This window comes from Eublepharis macularius, chromosome 14 (genome assembly GCF_028583425.1).
Source record: "Eublepharis macularius isolate TG4126 chromosome 14, MPM_Emac_v1.0, whole genome shotgun sequence".
Classification (NCBI taxonomy): domain Eukaryota; kingdom Metazoa; phylum Chordata; class Lepidosauria; order Squamata; family Eublepharidae; genus Eublepharis; species Eublepharis macularius.
In genome coordinates, this window is record NC_072803.1 from 22,326,533 (window position 1) to 22,339,891 (window position 13,359).

At 45.1% G+C, this 13,359-nt stretch overlaps 1 protein-coding gene across 3 annotated transcripts in view; it reads right to left on the minus strand.

Moving 5' to 3' along the window:
* RNF122 (ring finger protein 122) overlaps positions 1 to 11,336 on the minus strand; it is a 36,408-nt gene extending 25,072 nt beyond the window's left edge. For 2 of the 3 annotated variants that reach the window (XM_054998231.1, XM_054998230.1), the window contains exon 1: positions 11,103 to 11,336. In XM_054998231.1, coding sequence (XP_054854206.1) covers positions 11,103 to 11,127 — 25 coding nt within the window. In that variant the 5' untranslated portion in view covers positions 11,128 to 11,336. Of the gene's footprint in view, positions 1 to 4; positions 89 to 11,102 lie in introns of those variants that run through there. The other variant, XM_054998232.1, reaches the window with a different exon arrangement.
* Positions 11,337 to 13,359: the final 2,023 nt, after the last annotated feature.

Genomic DNA, 13,359 nt, shown 5'->3' on the forward strand with positions numbered 1-13,359 from the left:
TTACCTGCTGCTCAGCCCAGTCCAATGTAGCCTATGTTTACTCACAAGTCAGTTTCTCTGAATTCAGCAGGGGTTACTCCTGCACACAGGATTGCAGCTTAGCCTTTTGTGGGAGGATGAAACGAATCTCTAGCCTCAGAGCTTTGGAATTCAAAAGGAGACTTTGGGCAGCTTAAAAAGAAACAGATCACGACGAAGCCTGTAACTCTCTGTTCAGCATATGAAGCTAATGCATGCCTCCCATCTGAGAAGAGTGCTAATGGCCTCCAGAGTTCTTGAGCTTGGATTGCAATCTGAGCCATGGAAAAATTCCTCTCCCTCCCACCTCCACCCACATGGCTGCTGTTGTTGCTATTAGTCAGGTCTTCTGCTTGAAATGCTGCTATGGCAGCATCCCAGGGGCCAAGGACTCTGGGAAAACTACATTTCCCAGGATGCCATAGCAGTGTTCTAAGAGCCAGGGAGGGAAAGGATCTTCCTTGCAGCTTAGCCAGGAAAGGGAGATTTTGGGGCTCAGAGGGGAGTATGTGGGGCTCGGAAAATGGGATTCTGATCCTGTTACATTCCAGATTTTCTGTGAATGGAATGGGTTCTGAACTGGGCTAAAACAGACACAGAAGCCATTTTCTTATTCCCCCTCCCACAGATGCATCTTCTCATGGGAGCCCCTGGGCATTCCGAAGCACAATTCCCAAGGGAGCACCCAGAGTTCTTATGTTTGTTCTTGCATTAACTTAAGCAATAGGTCATTCACCTCTGAAAAACTTGCACAGTCTCTTCAGTAGGTCAGCTGAAGCTGCATCTCTTTGCTTTTGCCTCTTGACAAGAAAAGCTATAGCTAACTCCCATTTCAATGAAGCGAATAACTGATCAACACTATTTGCTCATTCATTTATTATGGAGGCCCAGGTCATACATGCCGGGCAATGAGGTGGTAGAACAGACTGTACCATTTCAGTGCGGGTGGCAGATTCTAGCTTGGAATATTTGTTAAACAGAACCCCATGAAAACAGAAAGTCAGCACAGCAATTTATTTACTACATTTATATCCCACTTTTCTAACCAATGGAGACCCCCAAAGTGGCTTCCATCGTTCTCTCCACTTCCATTTTATCTTCACAACAACACTGTGAAGTATGTTAGGCTGAGGGTGTTTGCAACTGACCTACGGTCATCCTAGCAACTCCATGGCAAGTGGGGATTCGAACGTGGGTCACCCAGATCCATGTCCAACACCCTCACCACTACCATATACAAATGCTAGTTTTGTATTTGCAAGAAATTCCATCTACACTTTGAAATGGTGCAGTCCTTATTATCACTTCATTCTCTTGCATATGTGAACCAGGCTGGAAAATCCAGACATTTCTCCCAAACTGTTGCATTACCATATTATTTCCCCATTCAGTTTTTTAATCCTTCAAGTGTTTGCACTGTGTCAGAAAGTTTATTCCTTCCCAGTATGAATCGACTAGTGCAACTCTGTCACCTGCAAAAAGACACAGCTGCTAACAGTGTGCAACTCTGCCTTCTTGCATTAGTTACCATGCTTCCCCCAATTTCCTTCACCAGCCTCATGAATAAAACCAGTAAGATATGGGGAAATCGTCACACTGCATTCCTCTCCTTATTCCTGTCCTTTAAAATACTATTATCCACACCCTGGGAAAGAATGCTGCCTTTGGGAAAAAGCATTTTATTTAGCTGTTTATGACCAGGAAGAGAGACAAAGTTACATGGTACTAGCCAACTACATGCAATGCCTCTTACAAGCATTCCTAGGGGAAACATCATCAAGTGACCAGTCAATTTGCCAGCAGTAATTTAATACTAAACTGCTGCAGACCAAGCAGAGCTATGGCTCAGTGATACAGCTCCTGCTTTGCATGTAAAAGGTCCTAGGTTCTATCCTTGACATCTCCAGCTAACTGATCTTAGGTAGCAGGCACTGTAAAAAGACCCACTACATGTCAGAGTTGACAAGGCCTGACTTTGAGTCTCTACACAAGACATCTGGCATCTATTCTTTAATTGTCTGGTGATGCAATGCTTCCTGGGAACTTTAGTTTTAAAAGAGTTGCTTGGGATCGCTATGGAGAGGAAGGCTGAAAATACAAGCAAAATTAAGTTAGAAGCTTTTTCTAGTGTAGTTTATGGGCACAAGCCTTTAGTCTCCTACCCCTCACGTCACTCTGGGTGAAATCTGCCAGATCGTAAAATAAAAGTTTTCAAAGACAGAGCAGCAGGAGATCGCTGGGGGAGAGGAACTTTGCAATTCCACCCAGTGTGTGTGGTGGTGGGGGGGAGGGGGAAGAATTGCAAAGTTCCTCTTGAGTAGAAAGACTCTTAGCATAAAGCAGCTCTAGAAATGAAGGCAAACAGTGGCTCGGTGGTAAGCCATGTGCTTTGCATGCCGGACGTCCCAGGTTCAATCACCAATAACTCTAGTTAAGAGGGTATTAGGTATCTGGAGATCTGATGCCTGTTAGAATATAGTCAATACTTAATTAGATGGAACAGTGAAACTGGTATTGGCCAGCTTCATATGCACAGTTCCATTTAGTGCTAGTTACAGTGAGAAATGATCACAGCAATACATGGTTAATAATTGCAATCAGGGCTTTTTTTCTGGTAAAAGAGGTGGTGGAACTCTCAAGAGGGAAATGAGGGAGAAGCACACAGGCCCCCTTACAAAATGGTCATTTCCTCCAGGGGAACAGATCTCTGTCTGGAGATCGAGGGGGGGCGGGGGGGGCCACCAGACACGAGAGGTGCCGGAACGCCGTTCCACGGCGTTCCCGCTGCAAAAAAGCGCTGATTGCAATATTCTATTAGGATCTGGGAAAGTCAGATTTGAATCCCTGCTCTGCCATGGAAGCTCACTCAGTGATCTTAGCTTGATCACCGTCTCCCGTGGCCTTACATATATCACAGAGGAGTTGTTGAGGGAAAAAATGGAGGATAAGAAGGTAACTGATTTGGGTCCCCATTGGAGAGAAAAGGTATAAATTAAAATTTAATGTTCATGATGACCACAGACAGCCACCATAGACATACTGTCTCAAAAGTAGTACTTTTCAGTGGATTCTGTTTATGTATTCAGGAAGGGGGGGGTCAGTGGTAGAACATCTGCTGGGCATGCAGAAGGTACCAGGTTCAACCCCTGGCATCTCCAATTAAAAGGACCAGGGAACAAGTGATGTGAAAGACCACTACCTGAGAGCTTGGAGAGCTGCTGCCAGTCTGAGTAGATAACACTGTCCTTGATGGATCAATGGTCTGATTCAGGATAAGCTTCACATGCATGTGTGTATTCAATTGCAAGTCATCCAAAAGGCGGGTTAAGAAAAATATATTTGTCTGTGAACCGGCCTTTTACAGCCTGCGTGGGCTCCTAATGGACATTTGAAAACCAACAGTTACCAAAATGTTATTGTAGGCTGAGACTGACGATTTCATAACACTGAGTATGGGATGATCTGGATGGAAAGTAGCATGAGCAAGATCTTGCCAGTCACAGTTCAGAGGGGCAGGAGCATCTTGCCTTTTTGCCCTTGACCCACAAGGGTGAAGAAACACACACATTTGGAACCTAAGAGGTCAAAGTGGAACCAATACCTCGAAGCTGCCCTGGTTTGTTTATGTCAACAAGCTGAAGTCTCTATTCATTCCATTGTTAAGTGGACTAAATAGAAAAGACCTGTAGCGAATAAAAGACTGCCCAGTTTCTGGCAATGACAAAGAAAGAAGCTCACTTCATTATGTACCGGAGCGACCTAGATACCATCTGCATTTGTCATAAATCAATAAGGAACTGTAGGGGAAAAGAAAAGAATAGGGAACTTTATATGGACACATCATGAATCAAAAGCAGGCCAGACCTCTTCATAACTATTTGCATGCAAAAAATTCAGGCATGCTAAGGCTGCCAACTTGTTCTTTTTAAAGCCATTATGCGACAAACAGAAATTAGGAGCAAGTTTTACAAGGGGCAGATTTTTTAAAACATATTTATTTATACTCCACTTTTCTTCCAACAGGGACTCTAAACAGCTTACATGATTCTCTTGTCCTCCATTTTATCCTCACAACCACAACCCTCTGACGTCAGTTAGGATGAGAGAGGTCACCCAGCAAACTTCCACAGCAAAGTGAGAATTTGAACCTGGGTCTCTTAACCAGGGCTTTTTTTTCTGGGAAGAGAGGTGGTGGAACTCAGGACCACACAATGATGTCACTTCGGGTCAGCTGAAACAAGGGAGGAGTTTTTTTAAAGTTTAAATCACCCTTGGTAAAAATAGTCACATGGCCGGTGGCCCCGTCCCCTGATCTCTGCTCAGCGGTGCGGAGGGCAATCTAAACTCCCCTCTGTCTGGAGATCAGGGGGCAGGGCCATCGGCCATGTGACCATTTTCAAGAGGTGCCGGAACTTCGTTCCACCGCGTTCCTGCTGAAAAAAAGCCCTGCTCTTAACTACTACACCAGCTGGGTTGAATGAAATGCAGCAATGCAATGTATTAAAGCGTGTGTGTGCACACACAGTCTCTATGTGCATACAGCAAACATGCAATGTGTCAAAAGGGTTATGGATGGCTTTTTAAAAGGGGATTCAATTGGACCAAACGAAGTTGCTTAATTTAGATTGCCAAAGTTTAATGTCACTTTTTTGTATTTTTAGGGGTAAATTTGGAAATAAAAATAGTAGGGAAATTATTGTTTTAAGAAGCTCTATTATTTGTGCCCAATCGTCTAATTACTTTTCTAATAAGAGGTTTATAATTATGTTCAAATAGGTCCTTTAAATCGAAGGGAACATTAATGCCTAGATGCCTCAAAAAAGGGGGATTAGGTGAACTCATGGAGGGTAGACTTGTCTATGGTTATTGGCTATCATGGTTCATGCTCAGAGGTAGTTTCGTCACTAACTACTAGTTGCTGGGGCAGAAAAACATGGTGTGAGTGTGTAGAAACGGCCACGAGCATAGGTGGCTTTAAAAGGGTTATGGAGGATAGATTCACCAATGGCCACGACAACTAAAAGGGAGCTTCCATGTCCTCAGACCGTGAACGTCAAGAATAGCACTAGGAACATTATCCTAGGGAGGCCTTGGCCTCTGTGCCCTGTTCGTCAGTGATCGAGGGTTAAGTGTGGCCACAGGGCAAAACAAGATGCTGGACGATGTGGAACACTGGTCTGATCCAACAGAGTACCTCTTCGGTTCTTATGGGAGAATTAAAGCCGTTCTGTCCTGCGTCTGTGCTTCTCAGGGGCTTCTGGTTATCAACTGTGGTAAGTAGGACGCTGGGCCTGATGGATTTTTTGGTCTGATTCCGCAGAGCAGTTTTTGATGTTGAGTTAAACCTTCCTCTGACACTTCACTACAACTGCTGCTTTCAGCTGCCAGCCACCATGAGCTTGCTCAGCACAAAAGGATAAAACCCTAACGTTCTATTCTGCAGCAGGCGAGCTGTACTTGGTATGATCACGGGCCAAGGTCATGCCTTTAGGGCTACCATCACACTGGTGTCTTCTGATGCTTCATTCAACTCTGTTTAGGGATCAAGCACATGACAGGTTTTATCTAGTGGAGTCACGAGTCTTTCAGTGGGGCTGGATGGGAGTTTACAAAGCATTTCTGGATTGCAGTTCATTGTCTCCCAGAGAACTTTCAAAACTGCAGGTGGATCCAGGAGGTGGTGAATAGAGAGCCCGGAGTACACATTTTTATTGTCAGAGAGTTTCCAACAGGCCGAGAGAACATGGCATTGAGTATTACAATCTTGCTTAATGCTGCTCCCCCAGCCCCCAAAATGATCAAAGGTTTCCATCTTTCTTAAAACGTAGCTTGTAGATGCAAGTCATTACATCCATGTTTAAGCAAAACTAACCTGATCGCAGTCCTATCTTTCACAAATGCTTGTAGGGAAGTAACACTCTATGGTATTAACTATCTAGCCATCACAAGGTTCTATTTAGGCATCATGATAACATGTGGTTTGTACTACACACTCTGATTAGCTTATCAGGAAACCGTTTAATGCCATGATTAGACTGCTTCTGACCTCTTCACCACCTCCCAACAGGGAAGACATCTTCTCATGAGTGTGAGCAGGTGGCTGAAAGGGTGGTGGTACTCAATGAACTGTGGTTTATAAATTCAAAGGTCCCAACAAAACACAATTATTATAAACCAAGGCTAACAAATATGCTACCAACCTGAACTTGAAATCCCGGTATGGTGCCAACCAACAAGCCCTGGTAAACTGAACCATCTGTATTCAGATATCTCGCCTAAACCATGATTTGATCAAACCATGGTTTATAAACTCTTGGGATATCGAAACACAGCCTAAACAGGTTTCCTATTAATTCTTGGCACAGTACAGAATTGTTAATCATAGTAAGCCAGGTACCACAGCATTCACAAGCCCTGGTCACCCAGTCAAAACATAAAAAGAGTCAATGTCTATTAGGTTTACCAGGTAACAGCATGTAAAAACGAAATAATCATGGATTTCAGGAACTTCCACTGACCTCAGAGCATGTAAGAACCAACATTCCCAACGAAGTCTCAGATATTCAGAAACTGCTGCCATTGCAAAGCCTGAAGTTCCAGACTTCTTTAAGGAAGACAAGAATGTCTGTAGATATCAAGGCAACGGGACCCGCTTAGAGTTGCCAATTTTTTGTTTGGCAAGTCTCCCGTCTTTTGAACACCTGACTGATGAACAATTGAAGCTTTTCACAGCAAGCAAATGCAATGATGGGAAAACTTCAACTACTGAGTTTTTGCCAGTCGTGTGGCTGTTTCAAGTACAGGAGTCCCACCGCATGAAAAACAGTAATCCTACTGCATGCCCTGGTGCTGCTATGATATCTTGTTCAACTTTTCTCCTTACTGTGGCATTATTACTAATGCTCACATGTTCAGGCTTCCTCCAAGGACCTCAGGGCAGAGTATACTCTTCCCCCCATTTTATCTTCGCAACCACCTTGTGAGGTAGGCGAGGCTGAGAAAATTAATGATCCAAGATCAGTGAGCCTTGCAGCAGGTTGGGAGGACCAGGCTGTCTGTAGCTCTCAACCTAGACGTCCCCCCAACATTTAGTCTGATACCCCAACTTCTACAGTACATAGAATCTCCTAGTTACAGAAAGAAAATCAGGAGAAAGGTAACATTGTGGCAAGGAGGGGGGGCATAAAGATACCGCAAGAGTTGGAAATTCCAGTAACAAAAGAACTTGATTACCTCACTTTATGGAAAATCCCTGCCCGAGTCCTAAAGTTATTTACACAGTTTTCTTTCGCCTACATAACTAGAGGAACAGCCTTGTTTAAGGGATGCTAATTACTCACCTGGAGAGCCAATTAATTGCCAGAGCGACAGTGGATAAGCCACTGAACAGAGAGAAATGGAAAGATGACTGGGGAGGATATGAAGCTTTGTGTGATGGGTGAGCAGCTGCTGCAATTTGGTTTTGTGAAAGTGAACAACAGGCAGGCTGTGATTATTCTCCAGAGAACCAGTGAGGCTACGCTGAAGTTGGTTCATAGTTCTTTATCCAGTTTGGAGGTGCAGATGGTGGCAGGCTGAATAGATAACTGGGATTTTAACAGCTCTGAACCTAAACTAAATTTGGGGCCAAACTGCACTTTTTTCAAACTGGCCCTGGTGTGATCCCACTGCTGGCATCTGCCCCAAATGGTCAAAATGCTGAGCATCTGGCCCCAAACTGAGACCTGATGTCTGGAGACAGGTGCCAATGGGAGCAGAAATGCCAAAATGAAGGAATGAGCACATACAGGTAGGGACAGCAACTGCAGAGGTCAAGTCAATTAGTTGCAAACACCAAGAATGGGGTTTGAAGCACCTTAAAGACAAGCCAATCTATTGTGCCAGAAGTTTCATGGACTAGAATGCATGACTAATCAGCTGGCATATTAGACAGACAGACTGCTCTGCGTGCCAATATGAGCACACTTCATGCACCTGACAAAGTGGAATCTAATCCACAAAAGCTTAGACCATGAGTCTGTCACAAAACTCTATTGAAGTTCCAGCAGTTTCCTTGGTTTGAGGACTGAACATCATGAATGGTGAGCTAGCTTGGCAGAGTTCAGAATCTGCAACTAGGACTTGGATTTTTATTTATGAATAGCTATAATTATTAATATTTTGCTCAGTTTCTAAGACAGCAGGCAGCTGCACCTGAAAAAAAACCTTGAATATAAGCTCAGCTACCTGAGATGGTGTAACAGGGGACAAGCGGACTAAGAAGAAGCACCTATGTTTTAATCCATTTTTAGAGTGATCTGAACTTGGCCTTAATTTAAGCCATGGCTTGCTCATTCTTAGAACAATCCTGCATGAGATCGTGCTCACACTCCTGGTTTGCAGGTGGGGAACTGAGATTGGAAAAGAGGAGCTTGCCTAAGCCTGCTCAGCGAGTCGGTGGCTTAGTTAAGACTTGAACTCAAGCCCGGCATGCTATTTGCTATTAGTGGCTCACAGTGCACCATATTTCACTGGGCTATCTGTGTTCCTAGATCAGGGCCAGAGGTTAACTTCAATGGATAGCCCATCTGATTCTAAAGATTTGGAGCAGCTAATTAGCTTTCATCTACGACTTTAAAAGTTACAGCAATCAAGCCTCATTTTTGAGATAGATAATCTGTACAGAAGAGCATCTCCTGCAGAGAGGGCAATTTAATAATTCATGACGAGCTTTTGCTTCTCGGTTCTGTGGAAATCGCCCTCTTCCATCAAGCCACTCTGAATAAGGAAGACCCTGATGGGCTCATATTACTAGTTCTATTCTAGAGTTTTTGTTCCTGAAAAAAACAAACACTTGGTGACATTTTAAAGACTAACAGATTTATTGTGGCATAGTATGATGGCCTTTCAAAAACTACTGTTTTGCATGTTTTAAATTTCTGTATTTATGTGCCTGTGTAATGTATATTGCCATGCATCTGATGGTGTGGGCTCTGGCCCAGGAAAGTTTCTGCCATGGTACATCTGTTGATCCTCAAAGTGCCACATGAGTAGTTTTTATTGTAACAAAGGCAGCAGATGTCTTGACAGATGAAGGGGAGGAGGGCCTTTGTACATTAGGTTTTGGCTATCTGGCTGTTCTTGTGACTGCGTTAAGGGATAGATCTCTGCTGTGGGTTTGAGCCTTGCTATTTCTTCTTGCTGCCAACATTTTGCAAGTGGTCAGAGTCTTGTGGTAAAGTACAGGCTTTGCATATGGAAATTCCCAGATCTGATCCCTAGCATCTCCAAAAAAGCTCATGGGTAGCTGTTGTTAGGTCAGGAAAAAACCCCCTCTTGTTTCAAAGCTGCCCCAACAGACTAAGGCTACAATCCTAAGAACACTTTCCTGGGAGTAAGCCCCACTGACTAAAATGAAATTTACTTTAAAGTAGAACTATGCTCGGCCTAAAGCAGACTGGTATGGGCGAAGGCTGCAGGGATGCTAAAAATCAAAAATAAGTGGCAGGATAACCCTAAACAGAGTGGATTTCGATGGAATTAGAAGCTTGATTCAAGTCAATGGCTGCAGAAGCGCATGAACACTACTTGTGGCTGCACTTCTGTTTCTTAGCCATGGCTTTGAGAATTTTCAAACTCCTTGGGAATAGCTGAAAGACACTCTGCAGTGAGCTATAACTGGTGCTGAGGGACAGGGCTTTCTTTTTGTACAAATTTGTTCCAATTCCATGCAAAAACATGGAGGGGGAGAGAGAAGAATAGCTATAAAAAGCAACAGCAAAAGGTGAATTCAGCAGCCGACTCCAATGCCTGGCTGTCTGTGTGTACTCAAAATAGACCAACCCATTGTCTTTGGAGCACATGGCCCAGCGGCTGCAGGTTTAAGTTAAATTTCCTGAAACTATAGCTGGCCGGGGAGGGGAGCAGAAGCCAGAAGGGTCGGAACAAAAGCGGCTTGACATAATTAATTCGGGCTCATCCCAAGCAAGAGCTCTGCTTCTTTTTAATTAACCACCAGCCCTTCACAAAAAGCAAGTCACCATCTGCTAGGCCTTCTGAAATTCACTCTGCCAGACTGAAGGCTGAAGTAAGATTTTTTAAAAAGTAAAAGTGGATGCTGAATTGTGCAAAGGCGTCCCTCCCCAGGAGAATTTATTGATCCACCTCTCCAGTCCTGGGGGTGGGCATTCATTCTTATTTCCCCCCTCTCTGGAAAAAAAAATCTCCTCAAGCAAAGAACGTGATTTGAGAGGGGGAAGAAAAGTTTGGAGGCAGAAAGCAGAGAAGCCATTCTTAGGACTTCAGTCATTTCTGTGCTGGACCGAACAATGGATCCCCCAGGGCTTAATAGGGACATTGGATTTCTCTCTCACCAACACTGATTTTCTCTTTTTCACATCGTGATTCCATCATGCTAATTACAGTATTATTATACCTTACTTTAACTACTTCTCCCACCTTCTGGCTCGATAAAATCCCTACACACTCCCATTTCTTAATGTATATGAAGAAGGGAGCTTTGACTCTCGAAAGCTCATAGGCTGGAAATCTAGTTGGTCCAAGGGTGCTACTAGACCCAGATCTTGCTCTTCTACTGCAGATCAACAGGGCTGCCCACCTGAAACTGTAATAACTGTTTAGTGATAGGCAGATTTAACACGCTTGAAATATCTAGATATTTAATAATATACAGATTTTAAAAATGCAAGCATTATGGCTTGGAGGAAAAGTACCAGAGCCTGGAAGCCAAAGCAAGGCTTCTCCGGACTTGGATGCCCCACAGATGAAAATGGGATCCTGTTTCAGGCGCGGGGGGAAGGCGAGAGCGCCGGGCTTGCTAGATCGCTGGATCCCGGACCGCGAGACGGTGCTGTTTGCAAACAAGAGACCGAAAGTGGAAACAAAGGGAGGCCCGCAGAGGAATCTTTTCCCCACCCCGATCAGCAGCTCCTTAACAACAAGCCGGGCGCATTCGCTCGCAACGCTGTTTTGCAGCAATCGGGTCCTGCTTCCCCACCCCAACGGCGGACACAAGACTCGTGGAGGGGACGGAGGGAAGCGACAAAGAGGCGGATCCTGCCCGTCGGGGTCTCCCTCTGGCTTACCGTTACACCACTGGAAGGGGTGCATCAGAGTCCCCAGCGCAGCTCCTTGCAAGGAATCGAGATGCGGCGGAAAGGCGCTCTCCCTCGGCGCCTCTAGCAGCTCCCCAGAGACTCCGCTCGCCCCAGCAGGAGCATCAAGACAAGCCAAAGAGGGGCTCCGAGCGAACCATAAAGGAAACTTCCAAGGAAGGGCTGGCCGCTGCGCTACGGTTCTGCGCGCTCCTCGCCACCGCCTGCCCGGGGAAGGGATCGCCACTGGCGGAGAAATTCGACGGCGCTTCGCAAAGTGGCCCTTTGCAAACCGGCCCCGCCCCTCCATGCCAGCCAATCGGAGCCCCGGCTACCGGATTGTATTTGCATATCTTTTTTTGTTTTGTCCACAAGAGCCGCGTCGGGATAGGCTGGCTCTTCGTAGCCGGTCTGCGGCCAATGGCAGGTCAGCCGCTCGGCTGTGTTGAGCCCAAGTACTTTGCTAGAGGACTGAAGTTCGGGGCGGGAAAGGGAGGATGGGCAGGAGCGCGGGATTGTCTTTGGGCGGGTTAACGGGTTCAAAGTAGATAGATCCAAGATGGGTAGTCTTGTTAGGCTGTTTGTAGCAGTAGAAAAGAACAAGGGTCCAGCATCTATAAGACGAACAAGAATTGTGGTAGGGTATGAGCCTTCGTGAGTCACAGCTCACTTCTGCTTCGGATAATTAAAAGTAGAATACATGTGGGGGACCCTCAAGGACCTGCTGCGGGCATCTCATTTTTCCGAACCCCACTGTGTCTGTTTCCTCCTTCCTCCCACAGCCTCTCCTGATGGAGGAGCCCTGATTCTCAAAAGCTCAGACCTGGAAATCTAGTTGGTCTAAGGTGCTGCTGGACCCAAATCTTGTTCTGCTACAGACCAACACCGCTACGCATCTGAAACGACCTCCTTTCCCTGCTTTCTTCTCTCCCACCCACCCTTGCCTTCTCGTTTTCACCCCACCTGCAGCCTCTCCCCTATGGTCTAGTTGTGTGGTGGGGTACTTCACTTCCCGCGGTACCCCTTCCCCTCAACCATTTCCTCTTTCCCTCCTTGTAGCCTCCATATGCTCATCTTTCCCTATGTCCTTCTCTCCTACAAACCCACTAAATATACTACTTTTTATCTACCCATCTTCATCTCTATGTTTATTAATTTACTTAATTTGGGTCCATAATGGGGACCCAAGGCAGCTTAAATCATTTTCACCACCTTTTATTCTCACAACTCTAACCACTACACTGCTCTGGCTTTGGGGGGGTGGAGGGTGCTGCTGTTGAACAGCAGCAAATAGCTGGGCCTGGGCGAGTCATGCAAGTCATATGGTATCAAGTCACCCACTGGTTTCTTTTGGGCCTGGCCCCAATGAGTCCTCCCTCAAAGGCCCAAAGCTTTGGAAAGAGCCCGGCCTGGAAACTGAGCTTAGAAATTTAGCAATACAGCTATGGTTTCCTAGCAACAACCACTAAGGGCATCTGGTTAAAGCTACAAGTGCTCCTTTTACCATTTTATGGGGGGGGGGGTTAAAACTTTTTTTTTTTAGATTTCAGGGTTTTTTTCCTGCAAACCTGTAGAATTTTTCAGGTGTGTAGGAAGACCTGTTCATGGCTCCAGTTTTCAGATTTCAGTATCCTCAAATCAGGGCCACTTGGCTGTTAGTATATATGATTAGTCCAGTGGCACCTTAGAGACCAACAAAATTTTCAGAGTATGAGCTTTTAAGGACCAACTCTCCCTTTGTCAGGGAATCTGACAACTGGTAGAAGTTCTCCAAAGATTCAGGCCATAGTCTTCTCCCATTGCTACTACTTGAGATTTACCTGGGATTTTATCTTCATCTGGGACTTTCTGCATGCAAGCTGTATGTGTGTGTGTATTTGTGTACGTGTGCACATCGCTGCCAATGAGCCCCTCCTTTTAGAACCGGGAATGTTATTATGAGCCCTGAGGAGTTTACACAAGCTCTATTTTAAAATAAACATTTGAGTGCACTTAAGTAGTGCTCAAATATACCAAGGAAACATGACTATCATAACAGTGTGAATATGGGCCCGTTAGTTCACTTAATCACAACACAAACTCTTAAAAAGAATACCACTTTTGCTTAAAATGCCTCTCCCCCCTCCCTGGACACTTCCACTTCCCTTCACTTTCTCTTCTCGGTGCCTGTATGTTTCTGCTGATACAGGATGTTCTGTAGTTTTCATGGTTTGTTGTTAAATTGCTTTCCACTTTGGATTTGTATTAC